At 31.2% G+C, this 25426-nt stretch overlaps 2 protein-coding genes across 3 annotated transcripts in view; one reads left to right on the top strand and one right to left on the bottom strand.

Annotated features, from left to right (window-relative positions):
• The first annotated feature begins 507 nt into the window (after window positions 1–507).
• lost (methenyltetrahydrofolate synthase domain-containing protein lost) lies at window positions 508–4230 on the top strand. Its single transcript, XM_029311734.2, has 5 exons — window positions 508–695; window positions 931–1316; window positions 1434–1780; window positions 1851–2097; window positions 2380–4230. Exons 1-5 carry the CDS (start codon window positions 680–682, stop codon window positions 2764–2766), a joined length of 1383 nt encoding a protein of 460 aa, XP_029167567.1. The 5' UTR covers window positions 508–679; the 3' UTR covers window positions 2767–4230.
• The window catches only part of LOC114937952 (serine/threonine-protein kinase 32A), a 25771-nt gene continuing 3627 nt past the window's right edge, over window positions 3283–25426 (bottom strand). Inside the window, exons 2-10 of one of the 2 annotated variants that reach the window (XM_029311617.2) lie at window positions 22039–22762; window positions 20160–20215; window positions 18926–19094; window positions 17005–17202; window positions 10444–10533; window positions 9901–10067; window positions 9115–9395; window positions 8741–8950; window positions 3283–8045 (exon numbers count right to left, since the gene is read on the bottom strand). In XM_029311617.2, coding sequence (XP_029167450.1) covers window positions 7874–8045; window positions 8741–8950; window positions 9115–9395; window positions 9901–10067; window positions 10444–10533; window positions 17005–17202; window positions 18926–19094; window positions 20160–20215; window positions 22039–22087 — 1392 coding nt within the window. In that variant the 5' untranslated portion in view covers window positions 22088–22762 and the 3' untranslated portion in view covers window positions 3283–7873. The remainder of the gene's footprint in view (window positions 8046–8740; window positions 8951–9114; window positions 9396–9900; window positions 10068–10443; window positions 10534–17004; window positions 17203–18925; window positions 19095–20159; window positions 20216–22038; window positions 22763–25426) is intronic. The other variant, XM_029311618.2, reaches the window with a different exon arrangement.

Raw genomic sequence — 25426 nt, 5'->3', positions numbered from 1 at the left:
TACTTATATTATTTTATTCGGTTCATTCTATTAAATAGATATTTTATTTCTTTCATGTTAATAAATAATAATTGTTCTGCAATACATTATTTATATGTATTATCTATTTGCAATTTATATTTAGCTTTATTGAGAGACAAAGATCACATTTAAATATATAAAATATAAAGTATAATAACATTTTACAATCACCAGCATTTAATTAAATAATAATAAAACAATAATAAATTATATTAAATAATAATTATGTTATATTATATTATATTATATATAATATATATATATATATATACACATATTTAATAATTATATTAAATAATACTAATAATTTACAATAAAAGAATACGTAAATATAGCTTTGTCTTTCACTCACTTTTTCCCTATAAATGGCGGTCAGGATATAGACCAATCAAAAATCATCACGCGATGTCCTAACTCTATTACTTGAGGAACTCTAGCAATTGGGATATCGGGTGTTCCAGAGTGTTGTTTCTGAACGCACCCATATAAAAAGAGAAAGAGAGAATGCACTCGGTGACTCGGGGGACGTTTCCGAACGCAGCCATAGATGGGATAAATCGTGTGATCTATTTTTGTAAAGGATTTCATATAGTTATTCTTCCTGAATCTCTTTTAGATCTTAATTTTTGTCCTGTGAGATTTTAGTGAATCAATCAAAATGACGGAAAAATTACGTGAGTAGTTACGGTTAGCGTAACAGACCTTTTTTTTATTCAAATTGTATTTATCTAATTTTGTAAAAAAATTTGTATTTTTGTATTTCTGTTTAAATTCTAGAAATAGGTATAAATATATCTTATTTTACTATTTTATAATTTATTTGTGTAACTTATTTGTATAATTTGTAGTGAACGTCAAGTTGAATATACTGTATAAATTTTGATTTGTTTTATTTGCTTTATGTTACAGCTAAGGAGATAACGAAATCGAGTTTTCGTCGAAAAGTGTGGGATTATATGGCAAAGAATGAATTGGTAAACTTTCCTGTTAACATATATAAACGTATTCCGAACTTTAAAGGTGCTGTGGAAGCAGCGCAGCAGTTGATTGAATTAGATGAATTTAAGAAAGTCAAAACCATAAAAATAAATCCAGACAAACCGCAAGAACCAGTACGATTTTTAGCTCTGGAGGCCAACAAAGAAATTATTGTACCTATTCCCAGGTTAAGATCTGGCTTATTTCTGCATGTTACACCAGTTGCTGGTGCAACAAAGGAACAATTAAAAACACTGGCTTCTATGCGTGGCCTAGAGCAAGTGGGTAAACCACTTGGACTTGATTCTAATATTAAGGTAATTATTCTTAAACTTTTTAATATCTTAAATTTATAATTCAATATGTTTAATCATGAAAAATAGTTAATTGATAAAAATATATTTAATATATTTAAATTTATGCTATTTATTCAGGTAGATCTCATTGTGTTGGGATCTGTATGCGTCAGTCGAGATGGATACAGGCTTGGCAAAGGAGAAGGTTTTGCGGATCTCGAATTTGCCATGATGATGAGAATGGGCACAATAACAGAAAACACAGTTGTTATCACGACAGTGCATGATTGCCAAATTGTAGATTATTTACCACCACAATTGTTTAAAGAGTACGACGTGCCGGTAGATATAATTGTTACACCAACACAAACTATATTTGTGAAGCCGAGATTAAAGAAACCATCTGGTATATTGTGGCACATGCTCAGTGAAAGAAAACTCAAAACTATGCAGGTATTACAGCAGCTCAAAGAGATGGATGAAAAGTATGCATTAAGTTGCTTGAATCATGCTAAATGAGCTATTTCGCGTAAATACACGATTATTCTTTTGCAGGGATGGCAAAATAGTAATTCTGAAGGAAGTCGATTCCGATATCGAGACGCATCGATATATAAAAAATCGCGTTAAATATTCGAAAAACAAGAAACATCACAATATAAAAAAGGATGCAGCTAATATAGAAAATTCTACTGTGGAAGGTGTCAAAGATAAAATTCTTAAGCCACGTTTCCCACGAAGACGTACTTATAAAAAAACCAAAGTCGAAGAAGAAAATAATCTTTCTAATGCTGAAGTGCAAGTAAGTACTTTGATATATAGTCTTAAATAAATATATAATTATAATTATAAAAATATATAATTTTTCAAAATTGTTATCTTTTTTATTAATGATAATGTGCAAATTTGAATTTCTGTTAAATTAAATCTTTTTGTATTAAAATCTGTTTTGTGTTAAATAAAGTGTGTAAAGCACATTAAATTAAATAAAAAAATAATATTTTATCATTTATTTATTTATACTTCTTCTATAATACTTGTCATACAATAATTTTTTTATAAATAAATCTTATTTATGTTACAGACAAAAGGGGAAAGCAATGGCAAGAGTGCTCCCCGACGACGAAAGAATCTTCGCACCAGAACGAAAGCGCATATCGACTTTTCTTTAAAGTTGTCGAATATTTCGTCTGGCGTGAGAGTCCGTGATTTGAAAAACGCTTTGTTGGAGCGTGGTATTAAACCAAATGAGATAACTTGGCAAGGGTATCGCGGCATTTGTTACCTTCATTTTAGCAAACTTAGGAGTGAGACTGCTTCACCGGATCAGCCAGTTCAGGTAGATTCGATTATGGCGAATTTACAGCAGCTTCGAATCGGTGAGTTTATGAATAACGAGGAAGGTTTTATACACGTAGAACCCGCGAAACCGATTTCCAGAATCGAGGTTACTGATGTGACGACCGTTTAAATGATATTTACTAAAAAAACTACATCGAACATATATTTACGTAGTTTTTTGGACGTTTCAATGTTGAATATATATGTATACCTTTCCCAAAATTAATTCCTTTTTAATAATTTTGCTTTTATATACATATATACATGTCCTCAGATAATACGCATTTCTTATCAGTTGGATTTAAACAAGTTTTATGTGTAAGAAATTGCGCGATTTCTGTGGGACATTGTACTTTTTTTTTATAAATACTAGCTTAAATGCTTTGAGTTGCACATGATATATTTACATATAGGCATATCTTTTTAACAACAATTTTACATTATATTTTACATTATATTGTTACTTTGCTTTTTATATACTGGGAGTTGTACTTTTGCAAATATTACACTGAGATAATATGTCGATAATAACGAATTCAGACAAACCGAGATGTGATATACATATATACCTGGTGCAGTGCGAATATTAATATTCTAATAGTTATTATGATTAACGCAGATATATTGCATATTTTTGGCTAATGAGTTTATTTATACTTTCGTATTAAGCCGTTTGATATGCAAGATGATATCGAGTAATTTTTCAACAAATTCTCATTGCGCATAAAATGATCTGTGATCAAAAGATATCTAGTATAAGATAGTTGGTGTGTGAAGAAACATAGCAAGCACAATATTGCTGAATAGATTGAGAGACAAACAAAAATATTTTAAGACTTAAATCGGTACATGTACATTGGTACCTAAAATTGGTATCTAAAACATAATATTTTCTTTGATTTTTTTTAACAATTCATTTTTTCTAGTCCAGAATTATATTAATATAAAATATCGAATATTCAAATTAGGATACATTAGATTATACATGATGTGACTCGGGACTTGTTAAAAGTTACATGCCGATAGATATATCAACTGTTTTATTTCTTTTGAAGAATTAGCAAAAATTGTTCTTGGTGATTTTTTCCATTCTCTGCAAAAATATGAGTTGAGATTAATCGATGTGAGTAGTGTGCATATCTGCGATACCATCTAGTAGCAATCATCTAACATTAGAACATAGACTGATGACAATAGTTTAAGTCTCGTTTATAAAGGATATTCGAAGCAAATGAAGATGCGAGTTATCAACATTTCTTCGTGTAGGCAGAAATAAGAAAAAGTATTCTATTTTTCTGAACGTACATATTCTCGTAACAGAAGATTAGATACAAATATATTTTCACATGTTCTAAAACCATTTTATAGACGTGTTGTGGTCTTCCATGTATTGTCATTTGAAATGATAGGTGGTGCTTGCGTGTTGGCCGAAAAGCGGAAAAACGGCAATACTTTGTGATATTAACAAATGATTTATTATTTCTAAATATATATATATATAATAGCGATGTGGTGATCATATAGAACTAATAACGATTATTTTTCGAATGTACACAAATCTTGCATATATAAAGAAAAACTTTCTTTTTATCAATTTTGCTTTGTGTTTGATGGTGGTTGTATTCTACTATATGTCTTCCAATTAGTCATATCCATGATGCTTCCCGATAATCCCTGGAAACAAGAATATGCAAATATTTCTACTCTTTCTCTCTTTCCCTTTTGTGCGCTTGTTTTTCTCATACATATAAATGAAATTTCCGTGGCAAAGCGCAACAGTTCTCAAAGCTGGCAAAGTAGGCTAAAGCAACTCAAACATAGAGGTAACTTTTTCATCGAGATCTCAATCTTTCGTTTGCGATTGTTTGTCTATGTAGTAAGATGTAATTAACGAGCGGCAATAATTACTTTCCTTGAAGAAACGCGCTTCGTTTTCCTTTTTATCCGGGAATAGCGAGAAGTGAGAGAATTAAAACGGTCGTCGCGAAAATGCCTCTCGTTTTCTATCGAACTCGCCGATTGAAATTGCATTAGTTTCAATTGAATTTTCCCATAAGCATTTCGCGGGAATTTACTCATCATGAATCATAACTTTTCTCATTCAAGTCGACAAAGTAAAATTTTTTGCATGATATTCTATGCATCACAATCAGGATATATAAGAGTCTGGATCATCTTGTGGAATATTTTTTCATAAAAATAAGCGCAAACTTCTTTTTGGATGACGTTAGGGAGAGACTCTTAATTACAGTTCTAGGAAAAAGAGACATCTCTCACTCTCTACTATAAAAGGATTAATTTGCGTAAAGGCAATTAAAAGCGAAGTGATGAGACTTTATTACGGGTTGAATTTTCTTATTTAACGGTGTCTTTATCGTGCAAAAGACTGCCAGAGCTTTCACATCGACCTCTAGAAACTAAATTGCATTATCTTCTATTGGATTTTTCCATCGAAAATAGCGAGGCTGCGACGATTATCGTTCTCTATCGCTTCGTTACTCTTCTCCGTTTTTCCAGAACCATATATCTCTCTGTACAGAGATTTCCTCAGTATTATTCAGTGAAAAATTATAAATTTTTTTGGGATTGATAGCGCAAACCTAGGTTCCGAAGAGTAGACTAATATCTAATTTTTGAAATAAAATTTATTTTATCTCTAAAAAATTCTTCGACTTATATATATATTTCTGCACATTTCTGCTAATTTATTTATTTAAACAAATTTAAAGAATTTTAGAAATAATAAATTTCATTAAAAAGAATATATATTATTTTTTTAAAATAAAATTTATTACTTCTAAAGTTCTTTGAATTTGCTTTCATAAATAAGTGCAAATTAAAAAAAGACAAAAAAGAAAATGATTTTTATTATAGTCACTTATTATGTCGTTTAGAATCGATAATCGCGTAAAGGTAATTAAAGTGCAATAATTTAATCGTTATTCATTATTTGCAACGTGAATACAAGTGGATGCAATAATTGCATGATAATTGGTCCATTATACCAGTTTGCAGTAGCTTTTACAAATGCAATTACGTTGGAATATTCATCTTCTCTTTAGATATGATTCATAACGATATCTCGCTTATGCAGTTGTTACACAAATTGCCCCAATTATTTGCATTTAGAACAGTTGCCAATTTGTTTAACCATTTCTGTCAAGAGAAATAATATGTAGAAGACATTTTTTATCTATAAAGTTGTTGATCGATAAGAGGAAATTTTTTAAAAACTTCAATCATATGTCGCTATATTTTTTTATTACGTCGTTTTAGAGATATATTTCATTATACGAATGTAGCCTATATTGTATGGAATAGGATGAAATGATGAAGTGACCTCTTTCACCCTCTTCTCAGCCTTGCGAAACGGCGCCGGTGCTATCGATTATTTGGCACTCCTTCGACGCTTGGTTAATACTAAATCCGCGTTTACAATTCTTCTAACAGTATGCGAACTATATAAACAAACTATATAATCTTGCAAATACTCTTTATAAAATTTATTACAGTAAAATTTTAAATATACAAATATTAAATAAAATGTTATTTTATTTTTTCTTTTGTTTGAAAAGATATTTTATTAGAGTACGAGAATTAAAATAAAATGTTTCATAATGTGCGCATCGAGAATTTTTGAGAGAATTTTATAAGTTAAAATGCGTTAGTAGTAAATGTCAAAGATATTTTTATTTCATATTTTTTTATTTAAATTCGTATAGAGTTCGCTTTTAAACAACATATATTTTTTGATAAACCATATATATATATATATATATATATGTTTGTGTGTGTTATATAAGTGATTGTTCCCAGTTCCATTAACTAAGAAAAATTATATTAATGTGCGTCCCTTATAACCCTTTCAGTACTATATTACATATAGAAATGTTAAAAAATTTAACATTTATTTTAATTCTCTTTAACACTTTTTTTAATTATTCAAATTGATATCTCATATCTATATTTTTTCCATCTTATATAATCTTAAATGCTTACCGCTATGATTCTATTTAACAATATAGAACTTTGCTAATTCTCCCTACATAATGAAAGTGCGATTTATAAATATTATGTATTGACTTTTAGAGAAAAAAAGCGGTGGTCAAAAAATTTTTTCCCGAAAAGCTTCAAGACAGACGTACGTAGCATACGTCAGATTTGTACTGAAAGGATTAACTTAATGAATAATAATTCATTGAAGATGTCTATTCTACATTGATAAAATAACTAACTTATTAACTTGATTAAATCTTTCAACTAATTAATTTTGTTAATTGAACATATAGAAGTATTTAAATTAAATGCAACATATTAAATCTAATGTAATGTGTTTGGACTTAAATACTTAATATATGTTCGCTTTATAAAATAAGCCTGCGCCGCTATAGGTCGAAATCCGCAAAACAATATGGATGGTTGGGTTCTTTTATTTATTTTATAAAGGTATAATTTTCCTGATACAATGATTCTGTATGGATGGTAAAGTTTGATATAACTTGCGTAGGGTTCTCCAGTTGCTATCTATATTTTTCAGGATTTCGTGAATGAAACCAATTAACATAAGCGGATTGAAAGTTATTATTTGATCTATCCGTTTAAAATTTAACTAAACTTTTTAAATCTATTGTGGAGCAAAGATGTGGCACGTACAAAAAAACCGGAAGCTTTTAAAATTGCATCAGATTTTTTCGAAATTTTTCGGGATAAAATCAAAACACAATTATATAAAACGACATTGATATTTAAATCTCCCATAAAAAATTATAAAATTGTTTTAAAGTAAGAACACTTTGCGCTTGTGAAAGAAGATTATACGTGTAATAAAGGGCGATAAATTACCTTATATTCGATAGATAAAAAAGATAAAAATAGATAAAAAAATAAGAGGAATATTATATAGCCGTATATCTTTCCAGGGAGTATAAAAATTCTTCTTTACTTATAAAATGGGATCTTTCGACGCATGTTAAGTAAAATAATCACTTAGTAAAATTTAATTATTTTCTAATCTCTTAAATACGCGCGTGCGCGTACCTATATATATATATATATATTATGTGTGTGTGTGTGTGTTTTATAGAGTGAGGAATAATGAAATGTTATTCTTCCTTATAGTAAATTATTAAACTAGATAAATATTGGTGTGTCTCTGAAATTTTCATACGCATTCGTAGGGTTGAAAGAGACTACTGGTCATCGATAGGCTACGGTAGGTACAGAGTTCTTAGCGTTGTCTAAGATGTGCTAGGCTCCGGACTCGCGTCGATGAAGTCTATGTCCGAGGACGTTGTGGCACTCCCGCGACGTCCTTGCCTCGGTGAGGCGTTTATGCGCGCTTTGACGTTCGTCGTCGAGACGCTCAGTCGATTTCCGGTTCGCTGGGCCGGCAGATGTTGCTGCTTTATTCTGTAATCAAGGGTTTTACGACATAGATATCTCACGCAAGCGTTAAGATATCGTATCGGGGATTAATGTATGTGTACACGATGACATTCAGAATCCGCTACAAGATCACGAGGAAAAGCATGAATAATCACACGAATCGGACTAAATATCGGAGGAATATTGACAATTTTTACAATTTTCCGCTGCACGGTAAAACAAAATAAAAAATCAAAGTGATAAATATAAGGCCAACTTATCGAGCTGAATATTCGAGATGTTCAGTCAACTACCATTTATTACATGTATAAATTATAAAACTACAGTCATTATATTAAAACTAACGCAAATTACAATCATTCTATAAACGTTTCGACCGCACGCGGTCTTCTTCAGTATAATTATTGAAATATAAATTCTTACAATTCACATAATATCGAAATTTAATTATAGTTATTCAGAATCAAGAGTTTTTGAGCAATTAACGCGTGTTTCAATCCGTCCTGTCCAACAATGTTCGCCTCGATATGATCCCTGATTTTGTTCAGATCTCGGATATGCGAGAAATTAACCCGTTCCGTAGGCGCTGCGATTAATAAAAAATTACCGATCAACGTAAAATAAAAAATGGTCGAATATTAAAAAAAATAGGGTATATTAATGCCGATAATCATCGATATCGCGATACACCCTCGTGGGAGAGATATACTCGAACGTACTTGAGTCTTTCTTCGGCACCTTTCATGGCAGTGTTCAGTTCTTCTTCCCATTGTCTCTCCTTCCTTTCTCTCTCCAGTCTCTCGATCTCGCGTTCGCGATTATAAACTCGATATTCCGGGATATAAGCTAATCTTCGCGTGTCTAAGCTCGATCCAGCGCCTTCGGCGAAACCGCTGGGATCCTCCACCGAGTACTCGACTCTTAACGATCTATAACGGGACATCAAGATACATTGCTTCGGTATAATAGGCGGTATTATCTTAGGAATATGTGGAGAGAAGGATATATCAAGAGAGAGAATCGGAATAGATATGCCATTATATATCGTCGTAAAAAGAAGAGAGAAATATAAGAGATGCATAATTTTGTTGACCTTTGTTTAGCCAGACGTTTCTTCTTCTTGTGCAACGGCTTCGTTTCGATTATCATTTCCTCGAGCTCGAAAGTGGGGTCGCAATTTAAGTGATCCTTCGGCGGTGTGAAACGCGGCTTTATCTGCTTATTCAACACTTTGTCGAAATCCAACTCTCTCATCGCGCTCGCTTGCTTCAGTTCCTTTAAACTCGACACTCGGGCGTTCGGGGCCAGAGTTAATAAACGGTCCAGGAGATCGCATATCGAGGGGCTCCAGTGCGATGGGATCGACCTTTCATCCTGAAAAAGCGGGAATATTCGTCTCGTGCTAGCTTGTCGCGCGCGCATCGCTTGTTTAAATACGTGGGTGGGAGATAAACAGATCGATTTTTAAAGGAAGAAAAATTCAAGTAAGAATTATATCGTCGTAAACTCTGCGATATTACGCGAACGGACGTCAAGGATGCCTTTTGGTAGAACTATAAGGCGCTATATAGCATATCGTATGACATGTGTCAATACCACGTTTATGATAAGTCCTCGTGACGTGACGCGTCCTTAATTAATAGAACAACGTTTATACATATTATTTCAGAAATTTGATAGAGTTGAAATATTTTGCCCTTTAGCTCTTCAAAAATGTAGATATGAGAATACAATGATAGCGCATTATAAAGAACATTTATTTTTACTTTTTGTATCGCAGAGAGATATCCACATTTATATTTCTTTTATTATATTTCCATCTCGTTTCTCTCTTTTGCGCAATTTTTTTCATTGCTCTAAGCTCGCGCGATTCTCTCACCTGCAAGATTCTCAAAGCCTCCCTGTTAGACGTCGTGGAGTGAAGTGGATACGGTCTTTCCATGGCCAGAGTCTCCCAAGCGAGGATTCCCAGACTCCACCAATCCACAGCGAATCCATAGCCGAGGACACCGTATTCCTCGCACGAACACATGTAAATTTCCGGGGCTGATGCAAATCCGCGTTAAAAAGAAGAAATGCAAGAAAGAAAAATATGCTGATCGCGTTTTGATTGATATATATAAATATACAATAGAATAAATAGATATCGCGCGTTTCTCGAAACATTTTTTTCAATTACAAATCTCACTTATACCATTACACGATATTTTATTTGCGATAAAGATATATTTACACGTGTTGTGGAAAACATTGCAAAAATTAATTACACAGAAACTTTTTTCTGTGTTTTTCTTTGATTCTTTTTATACAGTAAAATGTTTTTAACGAGTAACAAATTTATATTTAACAGGAAGAATTAATGTGGGGGTAGAAATTTGATTATACATATATATATATAAATGATAATAAACTGTAAACATACCTATATACGGCTTTGTTCCGGACATCGAAGTTGCCAATTGCCCGTCTTCGAGTACAGTTGCGATGTTAAAATCTGTTACATGAGCGTGACCTAAACAATAAGTAAACTATGCTTTAGTTTATCATCTAAATAGTCATTAAGTTAATGACTAAACACAAGTGAATTATTTACTTGCTCTAGAATATTCCTCGGAAACACGTGGCAGCATTTAATGACTACATACGCTAATTAATTTTAGATTATAACAAGTTTCATATACCTATATATAATCGAATCCATAATACAAATCTCAGTATTATATAAATAGCTTTATATTTTTTATAAATAAAAGCTTATATAACGAGAGAAAAGGACATATATATATACGTATATGTTAATTATTAAGTAATAACAAATTTTTATGCAATCTATTGTAGAAGTATTACGCACGTGTGCATGAATATTAAATAATTGTAAAATTTAACCCGCGTGCTGCACAAATATATTTACTGCAATCTGAGAGATTTATTTGTGTTAAAAATTGATAGAGAGCGAGGCAACATCTGCGTAAAATTTATTTTCTAGGGTTTAGCCTTTGCAAGGGGGATTATAAAAAGATACAGATAATAATGGAAATTATATATATATATATATATATATATATATATATATATAATACCACGCGTGTGCAAATAGTATATGCACATGTGTTATCGCGATCTTTAGAGCCACATTTCTTGTGAGATAAACGCCTAATGAACCCTAACTACATTACAGTTGTACCTATGGCTCATCAGAGGACTATATTAAGAGGTATACATACGCACACACCTATGTGCCACACAAGCAGAGAGAAACGCGATATTGGTTTTCCAACGCGGCTCTTTCGCGTATGCCACGCTCTGCTCTCGCAATATTTATCCGTTGCCATTTTCTAAACATCGCAGCGACCGCAATGTGGATCAAGCTGTGATGTAAACTAAAGAGAATGAACACCAACATACGCCGCTACACATTACGTCAACGCAATATCACACAATCCCTCCATTGTAGTCAGGTTTTGTGCTTTAGTATACCAGGCACACGTGGATAATTTGCACATATCAAGAAAAATTGTCCTCCATTTTTATAAATACCGTGCAAAATAAAAATTGACGATCTGCGGAAACGCGACCAGATGCTCGCGCTTCTATCGAAAGTGTCATTTATCACTTTGTTAGTAAACTTATTGTTAGTTATATCTCGCCCGTCAATCTATAAAAGAATAATAAGCTATGCTATAGATTTTGATTTAATTTTACACTTTGATTTATGACAAAGAAGCAAAAGAGATTTTTATTCTAAAAAATGTATGTATTTTACGTAAAACTTTATAAAAGCAGAGGAATCGTTTGAATTAATAATTATATTAACATTTACTCTCTTTCTCTCTCGAAAAGATTAAATGTCTATTTCAGAGTCGCTTTTAAAAGCAGTTCTTGACGATAACAATTTCCTACTGAATGGGAGTAATCGAAAATTATTGGTTCACTAGAATCAGGTCTGGGTATCGACAGCAGAAATAAAATTGTCTGTAGAAAGAGAGAAATAAGAGAGAAATGTCACTTGAGAGATTTCTTTTTTATTTCTGCAGCCTCCATTTTATTTCTATATTATTCATTATAATATATGTATATGCATACATATAACGTTTCTATAGATGTATAATTGATAGGAAACATCCGTTATAATTTCGCGAAATTTTATGGCTTGTAGACTCTGCGAAATGAATTAGGCGCTCCTTTGAGATTCTTAATTTCATTCCAGCTCACGAAATATTTGATGGCTTCAGTCTGCTTAATTACTTCTCCGTACTAATCCTTTGCATAATCTCGAGTGTACGTGAAGCCGCGTGTAGGCAAAATTAACGAAATAAATTCCAACTACTACAATGCGGATCTGGAATGTAATATTACCGGAAGGAAGAAATAGAGATAGTAGTATCGTATCGCGATTTTATGCCGTTCTCCATTGTAGTCACGTTTTAGATTTTAATGAAAGTAGTTCTAAACGGTTCTCTCGGAAGTTTTCCCCAACATATATAGATCCCTCTTCCGCATAAATTATTAAACTACAGATCGAACTAGCTATAGCTTCCTGAAATACTTAATGTTTCATTCTCTAGCATATTATATTAAATTACTGCTATTAATTTTTTTAGTCTTATATTTATCAATAATTATAATGATTTTTTAATGATATAATAATAAAATTTATATTAAAGAAGACATTAAAAAAATTAATGTTGAAAATTATTACGAAAACAATTTGGTTTAAATAATTACAATTGAAGAAGACATAGGATAATAAAGTATTCTTAGTTATTAAGCAATACAAAAATAGTGACTAGAAGAATTATTAAGGGATTTAAAAAAGAATTTCCAAACTGTTGCACAATAAATCATTGAAACGTAGTCTCTTGAGATCCTATTTTTAGGAAAAGTAACTTCAATCTATATAAAAAGAGTTTCGATCAATTGTCGAAGTTGACTTCTCTTCCTGCATAGAATAAATCGAACGATTGAGAACTATTTTTGACACACTAGAACGCACACCGCCTCGCACTATATTTAGCTTTTAGAATTTATAAAGTAATGCTTAGTTTCGCCAACTTCCCTACAATATCTCGACAAAATAGGTCTTATGTCACGCTAGATGAAACACGAAAGCGAAATGATACGAGCGAGACACCGGTGCGTAATTTTAAATGATGCAGAGGCAATCTCGAGATTCAAACAGCCGTAGGCCAGGTGCAGGAGGAAATTAGGATAGTCTCCTTCCTTCCTTCCCTCTCTCGCCCTCCCATTTCCCTTCAGGATCGTAAATGCACGTACTTGCTTTTCGCGTCTCCGAAACGTTTCCTACAAAATACTCTCGTCACTTCCCCAAGTCTATCTTTCTATTAAAGCGGATCCGACCTTCGAGAGGAGCGAGATCTTCGACGTGAACGCACGACCCTTTCTTTTATAGGGTGTATACTCTCTGGAAAAACCTGGAATTTTCATGGAATTTTGTTCTACCTTGAAAAATCCTGGAATTATCTACGGAATTTGATTTGAATTTAAGGAATTACAAAAAAAAAATGCCCCTTTGATTTTAAAGTATAGTGTTAAAGAATATAAAATTTATTAGTTTTATTATAATGTATGTATTAAAATATATTTTATTGTAATATAATACTATATTACATTATTATATGAAAAAAATACTTTATTTATGTTAAAAAATTAAACTTATTTCAAAATTGTATTCTAAATATTATTTAAAATACTTTAATTTTACCTGGAATTTTGAAGAAAAGTAAGATTTACTTGCTTCTAAGATTCTAAGATTTGAGTATACACCCTAGTTTTGCCACCCTCTTTTTATCTTTACCTCTCCCTTGTAATTTTGTGTCGACGTTAAAGGTATTCTATTCACGCATTTTATTCGGCATCATTGTCTCGAGGTAAATTTTCGGAAAATCAATAAATTAATCTCGCCAAAAACGCAATTGAATAATATTATTTCGTGATGTTTATGCTAATAGATTTTTCACGAATTCGGAACATGTCTAATTTATGTGAATACAGTTAATCACAATAATCCATTTTACCATTGTTTTGTTTGTTTGTTTGCATTATTTTTCTCATTTCGCTCGGCTGATAAATGCAGCCATATTTTATGCATATTCAATAGTCGAAGATCTCGAAAAGCCGGCATCTATTATTTAATATTGCGCTTCCAAGATTCACTCAGTTTGTCCTTCATTAAAATTTTTTGCCTTGTCTTTAATATTTCGACGATAAATCAATTTATTGTTAGTATTTTTATCATCAGAAAAGTGTATAAACGTTATCGAGAAATTTTAGATTGAGAATAGAGAATAAGAAATAACATTTTCGGACAAACGAAAAGGAGACGTTATATTTTACTTTGAGGCTTTTCGAGAAATAGGCAAAATATTGGAAATATGCCAAAATATTAAAGAAAGAGAGAGTATCTAGTATTAATAAATAATAAGAGATTTTTCCTTACTTTGGATTATTCTTCATAAATTCTGTGAAGTGTTGACCTGGTTAAAAATCGCGTTAGAATTTTAAAGATTCTATAATATATAAATATTGATTGACATGTCATATTGATTGACTTTAAGATGTCAATTTTCTACATATATTTTTTGACAAGTACTATTTTATATTTACAATTAATACCTTCCATACTTAAGTAACGCGCAGAAAATCCTTTATTGATATATTAAATTATGCTCAGGATTTAAGCAAAGGATTTTAGTATTGATTGACTTTAGGATGTCAATTTTCTACATATATTTTTTGAAAAGTATTACTTTATATTTACAATTAAAACCTTCCATGCTTAAGTAACGCGCAGAAAATCCTTAATCGATATATTAAATTATGCTCAGGATTTAATCAAAGGATTTTAGTTTGTCATTAGTGACTTCATGTATGCATATGTATATACATATATAATTAGTTCTCATACTATGTATATTCCTTGTAGGTAATTTCCGCACCTCATACGCCATGATGCCACGTATTTCCATAATTTGCTAAATCCATATTCAGTAGAATATATTAATCCTATGAGACTCGAAGGGAAAGGGATGCGAATGAATAGCACAAGTACAGTAGATAATTAATTCCAATAAATTCTGTTGATAGTTTCCAGCAGCAGCCCTGCTGCGAACTCGCTAATACGTACAGGCACGATCTCTCATCTGTCGTGCGAAATTTACTTGTCAAACGATAATTCGGTGTTTCAATCTTGCGCTCGTACTATGGAATAACTAAATCTCAGGCGATTAATATGCTTGTCTATGGTGGCGGCAATATTGAAACCAGACGAACTGGAATCAGGCGCTTGATATGCAAACGAAGGTACATAACTGCGCGAGAGCTTGATTGTGGCTTTAAATGCCAACTGTTTCGATTTATAATATAAACTCGTTTGATCTGCAGAGCTTTCACAATACAGAATAACTCTCAAAAAGGCGCTGTGCGATTATTTATGTTCGATTCTGAATCATTTTTTGAGATATGTAAAAGTGCCGGCTGAATAATATATAATAAATATCGGGTAAATGTAATTTAGAAAAGATAATAAGTTTCTAATCACAGTGATTTTTAAATATAATTATTATTTTTAAATGTAGTAAAAATAAATTTTTAAATATAATATTTTAAAAATAAGTTCCTAATCATAGTGATTTTAAAAATGTTATATTTAAAAATTTATTTTTATTATATTTAAAAATAATATTTTTACATTATTTTTTAATGTATCATACAATTTAAAAGCACAATTTAAAAATGTATATAATAATATTTCAGGAATTCCATTTTCAATTTTAATACATTTTATACCTCGTTCGCGACATACATAATTTAAAGAAGATAATAAGTTTCTAATCATAGTGATTTTTAAATATAATTATTATTTTTAAATGTAGTAAAAATAAATTTTTAAATATAATATTTTAAAAATAAGTTTCTAATCATAATAATTTTAAAAATTTATTTTTATTATATTTAAAAATAATATTTCTACATTATTTTTTAATGTATCATACAATTTAAAAGCACAATTTAAAAATATATATAATAATATTTCAGGAATTCCATTTTCAATTTTAATACATTTTATACCTCGTTCGCGACATACATATGTTTATAGGAATAATTTTATCTTCTTTTCTGGCGAAACTGTATGTCGACCATTTTATTTCTATTCTTTTTGTTTAATTAACGTGAACATAAACGCGCACACGCGCATGAGGACTAACATGATCGGATTCAAAGCTTTGTGTATACTCATCACGTGGATCACATTTGTCGCTAAATGTGTATTGGTATAGTTAATCGATTCTCATTTCGTGTTTGCATTGTGACAAATGAAACTCAGATTCGGATGATTGTGATTAAAGTTATCAATCGAAATAGCAGTGAAAATGTCGATTGAATTATTTACTGAGAGAAAGAGTACTTTTTAATTTTACACATATATATGCATTATTTTTATCCTATGGAATTTATAAGAAGTTATACTTTATATGCAGCTTCAATTTAATAGAATTTACAACATATTGATTTACTATAATTAAATCAAAATTAATTTCCCACAAAATCATTAAATTTTAGTTTCTGAAATATCATTACCGGTTATATAAATGCAAATGCATATATAGAAAGTGTTCATATATTAAATAATTAACAATTTGCGGATTCAATTTCTAGATTAAATCGATGTAAATTTATAAAAGTGGAAAATATTTAATTACATCAAGTTAACGCATTTTGTGTATGTGCGTGCTGTATATACGTAATCTGATAGTAGGCGTTATGACATGGCCAAGTCTGTCTCTCATTGTTTTCGAAGTGCAGAGCAAGAAGAGAAGCTTTCAGGAAATAATCGCACTTACGAAATACGTTCCCTCAGGGCAAGATTAATTAACCTTATCTACGTTATTTTACACGGTGTGGGCGAAAGGTAAGAGTTCAAGAGATTACAATTCACGGTTATCAAGAAAACGTAGGTACTCACCCTCCTCATCAAGCAGTATATTATCCGGTTTGATGTCCCGGTGGATAATCCTGTGATTCTGCAGATAGTCGAGGGCCAACGCGATTTCGGCCACGAACAGCACGACGCTTTCCTCGCTGAACACAATCTCCTGCTGGATATGGTATCTCAGATCGCCGCCCAAAAGTAAGTCCGATACCATGAAGAGATCCTCTTCATCTATAACGCGATAATATAATATATACGTGCAATCTTTTTTTTTTATGCAATGCATCCCTAACAGCACACATATCCTGAAGACGTTCAGAAAACATTCTGAGGATGTTCGAATGTCCTTCGGATATCCTCTGAATATTTTTCGGATGTGTTCTGCTATTAGAGATATGGCATTGGTGATTTTTGCATGTCACAAGTGCATGCCAATAATCATTTCCGATACGATATTCGAAAGATGAAAGCGAAATTATGGAACGTTATCGAACGATTGATCGATCAATATTGACTTAGTGCAATCAAATACAGCCACGCTGGTTCGCGTCATATGTGAGCTATCATTTTAAATGCGCTATAAATTCCACATACATGGTCTTTATTACAAATATTTAAGAGACGGTACGTACATGCACAAATGCGAATTTAATAATTTATTTTATTGGTTCATATGTATAATATTGTACATATAATAATATTGTATAATATGTATAATATTATATAATAATATTATACGTATAATATTATTAATCAATATAGCTGACAAATTAATTCTTATTAAATAATTTATATTATTTACGTACGGGAAAATAACGGAAAATATTATCTACTGCAGATTATTAATCTGCTAATTATCGTATATATTAATATCTACGCATACAGTAAACATTCTAATAAATTGCGTGGTCACATAATAATTATTGATGAACAGAATAGTTATTGTCAAGCAATGTCGAGAGATGATTAATATGTTTAGAATATTTTAAATATTTTCAATGAAAAACTGATATTTTTCTCTTGATATTGATTTAATATTTTCGACGAGTTGCCATTAACTTAATTAATACAATCGTTATTTGTAAAAGATTTGTAATAATATTTTTCGTTGTAACTTTTCTGTCATTCAGTCTGAATTATTTTGCAGTAAAATATCCAACATCAAAACAAAAGAATTTGATATTACATCGTTTTTTTTTATATATATAAAAATCGTGTTTTGCTTCGTCTGAGAGATTTAATAATTCGACTCTGTAATAGAACGCATTCTCATTAAAACCTTCGTGGCAAGTGTAGATGAAGTTTTGCATTGCTCGTTTTTATATAAATATTTGCATTCGTATTTTCGACGTTGATAGAACTCAACTTCTTTCAATAAAATATATGCCTTATGTGCTTTTGTGAGATAAAACTAATCACTTAATGCACGTTCGTCGACTTAAATTCGAAAAAAAAAAACATATTCATGATTTTTTTGTGATAATAATGCTGATGTATTTTGCATTTATATATATGGTACGTTGCTGCCTTAAAAAAGTTTACTGTCAAGATTAATCTAAAAACAAATTTGTTAACTAAACCTACCAACTTAATTTCCATTTTGTTAATTGAACATATATTAATATTTAAGTCAAATGTACATTTGGTTAGATTTAATATGTTATATTTAATTAAAAAATGTTTATACGTTTAATTAATAAAATAATATTCAGTTCAAAGGTTTAATCGAGTAAACAAATTTTTTCAGTGATATTTAAGCAGATTGCTAGGAATTATTATATTGAGTTTAACAACAAAAATGAGAAAAGAATAGCAATGCATATGATCAAGAATTTTGTTAATGCTAGAATTAAAGGAAGATTTACAAAAATTAATTTTTTTTATCTCTGTACATTTTTACGTTTCTTATAAAATGTAGAAAAATTCGAGTGATTAATATCTTGAAAAAATTTACCTTGGAAGCTGAACCATAAATTCACTAGGCAAGGATGTTCTAGCTTCGATAGGATCTCTACCTCCCTCGCCACGTTCTTCAGGGCACCCCGTTCTGCGCATTCGTTTTTATGTACGTACTTCATGGCGTACATATTACCGGTGGTGTCGCGTTTTTGTACGATACAGACCTGTTAGAAGAAATTGAGTTTCACGTTCTTTCCGCGCTAAAACAGCTCGAGTATAGTTAAATCAGTGTTTTGATATCAAGTAATATATTTAAGTTTTCTTCATAAAATGCAGTATAAAAGAGTAAAACTTTTTAAATTTATTTATTCTTCGAAATAATTTGCCTTAAGTTAAAGTATTGATATTCAATAATTAATGGCAGTACATATAAAAGTATATACATAGATAAAGTAAATATCGAAAGTATTGGCATTTACTTTATATAATTATTTTAAAATCTTTTTCGCATAAGTCTTTCTAAAATAAATTTATAAGGAATATAAGTAATTAAAATCTTTTGAACTGTAAATGGCTGACAGTTTGTCATAAAAGTTTTATTCAGTTTAGCACTTTTTTAAGAAATGTGAGAACGTCGCATATTTGCCCCAGCTATAAAAGTAAGGAAACAGGTTTTGAAATTTTTACAGAGGTCCATAAATATAAAAGAGCTAACGAATGCACTTTTTACGACTAGAAGAGTAACGATTTTATAGCGATATAAATACAATTTGCGTTGCATTCTATATTATGAAACGGTGCGCTCGATATGTCAGGTTAGCATTCTTCATATAATATACATATGTATTCACGCGTTCTTTGCACCTCGCCATGTATTAATATTTGCATAATGAATTATATAGTTGATTCTATTTAAAATATTATTAATATTACGTAAATAAAAGTCTCGTATAGGATATTTTCGCGAAATCCAATTTTTTTCTCGAGAATGAGACTCAACAGGTCTATTACAAATTACAAGATGATTCAATTTGCATACATGTATTCGAGAATTCTTAGTGTTGCATCGGAAACTGCATGCTACCGTTATACACATATATAAGAGCAACATCGAATTAAAATTAATTCAAATAAGATTCACATCGTCTCGGAAACTCCAGTGAGTAATTTGAAATGCATTATTACATGTTCGTCGAATCCACAAACAAGAAGCTGTTAAAACCGCGCAATTTGATTGTAACAATGTTTATTTATCATTCTATCATAATTTGACTGCGAAATGACCTTACCTTTCCGAAGCTGCCTTTTCCAATAGCGCGTAAAATTTGAAAATGATCGAAGTTGACTGCAATAGAAATGTAATTTAATTAGGCGAAGTGACATACATATTTAACGGTAAACGAATAACGCATTAATTCTCCGTTGATAGAGTGCGATTAAAATGAACCGCGTACGGTGAAGCATATTACAAGCTTTTCAACGTTCGTTTTTGTGTGTGTTAAATTTGACGCTAATCGAGATTAACTCTCTAGTGTTGACGTAAATTAATGAGATAATTTTCCAACTGCATTAATATTGAGTTTTCTGCTTTTTTTCATGTAGCTTTTAATTAATTAACTTTTAATTCATCAGTTATTTCTTTTATGAATATAATATTTGTTATCAAAAATCTCTGAAACTTCACTCGGATATAGGATTGATGTAAATTACGAATCTCTCGAGGCAGGAATTTGATAGCGAGCAAGATATATGCAGATGTATACATAGTTTATATTGCACGCAGTTCTAATCCGAAGTAGTCTACCTACGTAATCGATGACCTCCATCAATAACATGGAAATTTTGAGTTTGATTTTCTTTAAACTCAATTCTCATATATAAGTCACGTTCTCTTGTAAAGTTAATTATGGTTGAAGTAATTTGGTATTAATTTTTTTCATATTTATAAAATAAAATAAAAAAGACTGTATAGGAATAATAATAACGTTTTGAAGAAAATTATCGATTTTTTTGTATAAATGACACTTCATAATTTTATTATTAAAAATATGTATAGAATTAATCATTTTGAAAGTTTTCCAACTTGCATAAAAGAAAGAAGTCTTTCTTAAAGAACGAAAATTCGCGTTTCTAATATATTGCAAGAAGTGAAAGAAAATTTGTGCAAAGAAATAGAATTGAAGAAGAAGAAAAATGGTGTTTTCCAGAGGAATTCAATTATAATGAAATTGAATTGGAGTTTTCTCAGTTAAATTGAATACCCATAAGATTGCCGATACACAACCGATAGAAACAATTTATTAATAGTCCCGCAATAACTTATTATTTTGTAATCGAACCGGAGGCTAAAAGCTCTACGTGATGTCCCACTATATCGGAAAGACGTCGCTTAGCTGCAGTTGCAACTGCAGCTGCAGCGAGATATGAACACGATAGAATAGATGATCTCGCTCGTGAAACTTTACAAGATTCACGATGCGTATTTTACTCGAGAGCGAGAATTCAAATTATATAAATTATATATAGAGCGGAGTGCTATAAAATAATTCATTTCAATTTCATCATGATAATTTACAATTCATTTCAATTAATATCTTTTCGTATCCTAACAAAGGAGATAAATAAATACTTTGATAATATAATAATTTTAAAATCTTTCGTCAAAAATTTTAAATTATGGAAGTATTTGATGTACTTTTTTCTCTAATTTTTGTCATATAACATTGTTAATTCTTTCAATCCACGCAGCTTCTGATCTGAATTATTTTAGATGTACATATTGTTACAGCTTTAATATTGAAAATTAGCTCGCTATTAATTATATTATATAATATTTATATAAACTGATTACTGTATAGCAAGAGCTCAATTATAAATCTCATTAAAATTTTATATTGATACCTATAATGAAAAGAAAATAGAGAAAATAAAATAATGAGAGAAATTATTAAGATATTAAAAGAACAGTGAGGGCCAATTATCTTTCATCGATCGTGCTGAAACTCAAAAAAGATATCCATTCTCTTTATAAATATCAAACTCGCGACGTCAATGTATCTGAAGAGTCAGTCAATTTACAACATTTCCAATTATCGCGCGTGTGACGTGTCCGCGAGACAAAGAAAGAAAGCGCCGTTCTTCTTGTAAGGATATAGATGGACGGTTTACCTTCTTCTCCGGGGATGGGATCACTTCGGTTCGATTGATTGGCACCCATTTTTCCTCAATAGACGTCGGATGTGTACATCGGCGACCGGTGTAAACTGCATCGGTACGAGTGCGATATCGACAAAAACGACGAAGACGACGCCGGGATGCGACGGCTGACTAAGTCTCATATTTCCACATTGTCACGGCGCCGCGACGCCTCGTCGCGTGACTTTTTTTTTTTTTATCGAACAACGAGTGTCATCCTTTCTTCTTATGAAGGAGAAAAAGGGAGAGATGCTGCTCGTCACGCGCGCCAAATGGCTTCTCGTTAAATCCGTCAACTGATGACGTGAGGCTCTTTCCCCGATGTGGCTGTTAATTAGTAGCGGTCCGCCGTCGATTTGAGCGGCTTAATTAAGAGCTAACGTGCGGAATAATTACGGACGATCGCTGATGAGCCTTTGGACGGCAACGCGGCGGACTTGCTCTCGCGACGCGTCGCCGTGCTGAATCTTGCTTACGACATGAATGGCTTGATTGATCACTTTATAATAGTATATGTTCCTCGTGATTACTCCTTCGTTGCGCGTTAATTGATTTCGGGTTAGGTCGAAGCAATTCTGTCGTATCCGATGAATGATACGACGTATCGTCAAATTGGGAAGGCAAAACTCTTGCTTAAGACTGAATATATGTAGGAAAGTGAATAGTTTCTTAAATTTGAATTTTTTCCTGTAGGCTCCTGTAAAATCAATAATTAATAAGTAGAATATATAAGAAGACCAACTAAAACAAGCAAAATTTGATGTTCAAATATTAGTTGACCTTCTTATATTTTACTTATTAATTATTGAATTTTTTTATTATTGTAATAAAATGTGCTGTGCTATAAAAGAGGAACAATTTTCAAATTAAAATTTTATTATGCATATATATATACAGATACAATTTTTTCTTAGAATTTACCCTGAAAATTATGATAATTGTGGGATAATATACGATATTGGGAGAATTTTATGAGTTTCTCTGATTAATTAATATTTATCACAATAAAAATATTAATATCTACCACAATAAAATATAAAATATGTTCGATTAATTTTACTATGTACGTATTAATATTTTTTATAGTAGTAAATATATTAATCAGAGAAATTTTTATAAAATTCTTGCAATTCTACTATATTGTCCTACGATTACTATGATTTTCAGAGTAAATTATAAGAGAAGATTCTCTCCGTGATATATATACAAAATGTATTTAAAAATTAATATAAAAAGTTAGATTTTCTCTTATTTACATATACTTAATTGTAATTGCAGTACAATCAATAATGCGTTTTTTGTACGTCAATTTCAAAAATAGATGCAGACAAAAACATGTACATTTTTACATACAGACACATAATGAAAAATGTGAGTTATTGAAATAACATAAAAAGCGATATACGTAACACAACATTTTGGGGCTTGCGTTTTAAAGTGTTAAAACTCGTCAAACAACAATAAAGAGAGAGGGAAAGAGAGAGCAATTTTTTAAATGAATGTTGAATGAATTTTGGAGCATGCTCGAGCGATTAAACAGGAACAATCGTTCGTTTCTCTCTGTCAACAAGGTAACGGACTTTTCCACATGACATTGTATTAATCGGCGGAATTCTATGCTCTCTATGCGCGATCTACATTACTGCCGAGCGGAGGCGCGCAGCATCAGCACCAATTAATGGCGTTGATTAATCAGTGCGGGCGCAGCAAATATGACGGCTGATGCATTGCTGCCACTCGAATTGCAGATCGAATAGAGGTTTCCGCGCGCACATACATCCGTATATTGTTGTATATATATATGTATTTCGGTTAAATGTATATGCGAGATTATATGGATCTTCGCTTTTAATTCAATTTATATAGTCGAAACGCGCTTCATTAATCTTCGATACGGTTGAATAAACGATTATTTTAATTGATAATATTGGTCAATAATGAACAACGAGATCTATCGCAGATGTAAATTTCAACATTTAATGCATCTGTTATAAATTGCGTTAATGGAATTTTGAAGAAGCTTCATCGCATCTATTTTGAAACTTCATAAAGAGCGACGCAAATAATTAACATCGTGTAATTATGATATATATATATATACAGATAATTATAATATAAATTCGTATTAATTAAATCTAGATAGAATTTGTGATGTAAAGAAGACTTTTGAATATATTAGACTATATGTGAGAAAATGGTAAAATATTTCTAGACGAAAGACGAGTCAAATTTGTCAGAGATTTCATAGGGGAAATATATATATATATATATATATATATATATATGTATACATATGTATTTGTGTGCGATGAGCATGTCAAATTTAGTGTGACGATATTGAATTTATCATTAGAGAGATATCGGATATGTGGGAAACTTGATGCATCTCACGTCACTACACCATGTCGCTTTTCGAGGTGTCATGTACGATGCCGCGTGTGGGTGTCAGCGCGTGTCACTACTTGCCGCGTGCAGGGCCACTCACGTATGCTATGTCTTTTGAAGTAACCTCCTTATCACAACCTATCACTAGATAAAGAGTCGCTATGAAACCATAAAATAGGCTTTCGGAATTATAAAGTATTATCGCATTTATTTATTTTTTTTGTAAAAAAAAGCGTAAAGAAGGGACAAAAAAGAGAGAGAAAAGTGCTTTGACTTATTGTTAAATAAATATAATCTCGATATAATAAGTACGAGTAATATATGTGATATAATATATAGTAGTATAATTAAATTTTGCTTCTTGGTGATTTCAGAGTTAAAAGCCATTAACAAAATATTATTATTTAATATCCGTAACCTCGCCATTTTCAAAGACTGTGTAGTTTTACTGCAAAAAAAATAATCTAGATTGTGGAAAAATGGGGTAACGATTATATGCCTGATGGATATCGAAAAATCGTTAACGTCAATTAAGTTTGACTGCAACAGCAGCGATTAAAGCTTGCTGCTGAAAAGAGGATTCTTATTTTGAAAACGAAACACATTAACATTTAGAATTCAGAGTGCTCGTGAAAATTCGTAAAAAGCTTTTCCGCAGCCTTCGAATAAAACGAAATTTTTCATTAGATAAGCCAAGCTTCGTCTATGACAGAATTTTCTTATCGCCGATAATATCGAGGTTGTCGAATAAATACGGAGCGAATGAATCTTCATCGTGTACATATCTCGACATTTTCGTTCCATCTTGATGTTCGCGTTGTTAGTTCGGAATACACATTTGTCGGGACATACATCATCTATTCATCCATCACGTTTGCTTTTCCAGAACGTTTTATCAATAAAAGGAACATATACTTGCGTGTTTTAACAAAACATTGCTCGATATGATATAAAATACGACAAAGACTTTAAAATT

This window comes from Nylanderia fulva, unplaced genomic scaffold (assembly GCF_048542155.1).
Source record: "Nylanderia fulva isolate GAGA-0341 unplaced genomic scaffold, ASM4854215v1 Scaffold4, whole genome shotgun sequence".
NCBI lineage: Eukaryota > Metazoa > Arthropoda > Insecta > Hymenoptera > Formicidae > Nylanderia > Nylanderia fulva.
This window is presented reverse-complemented; position numbering and strand designations above follow the sequence as displayed.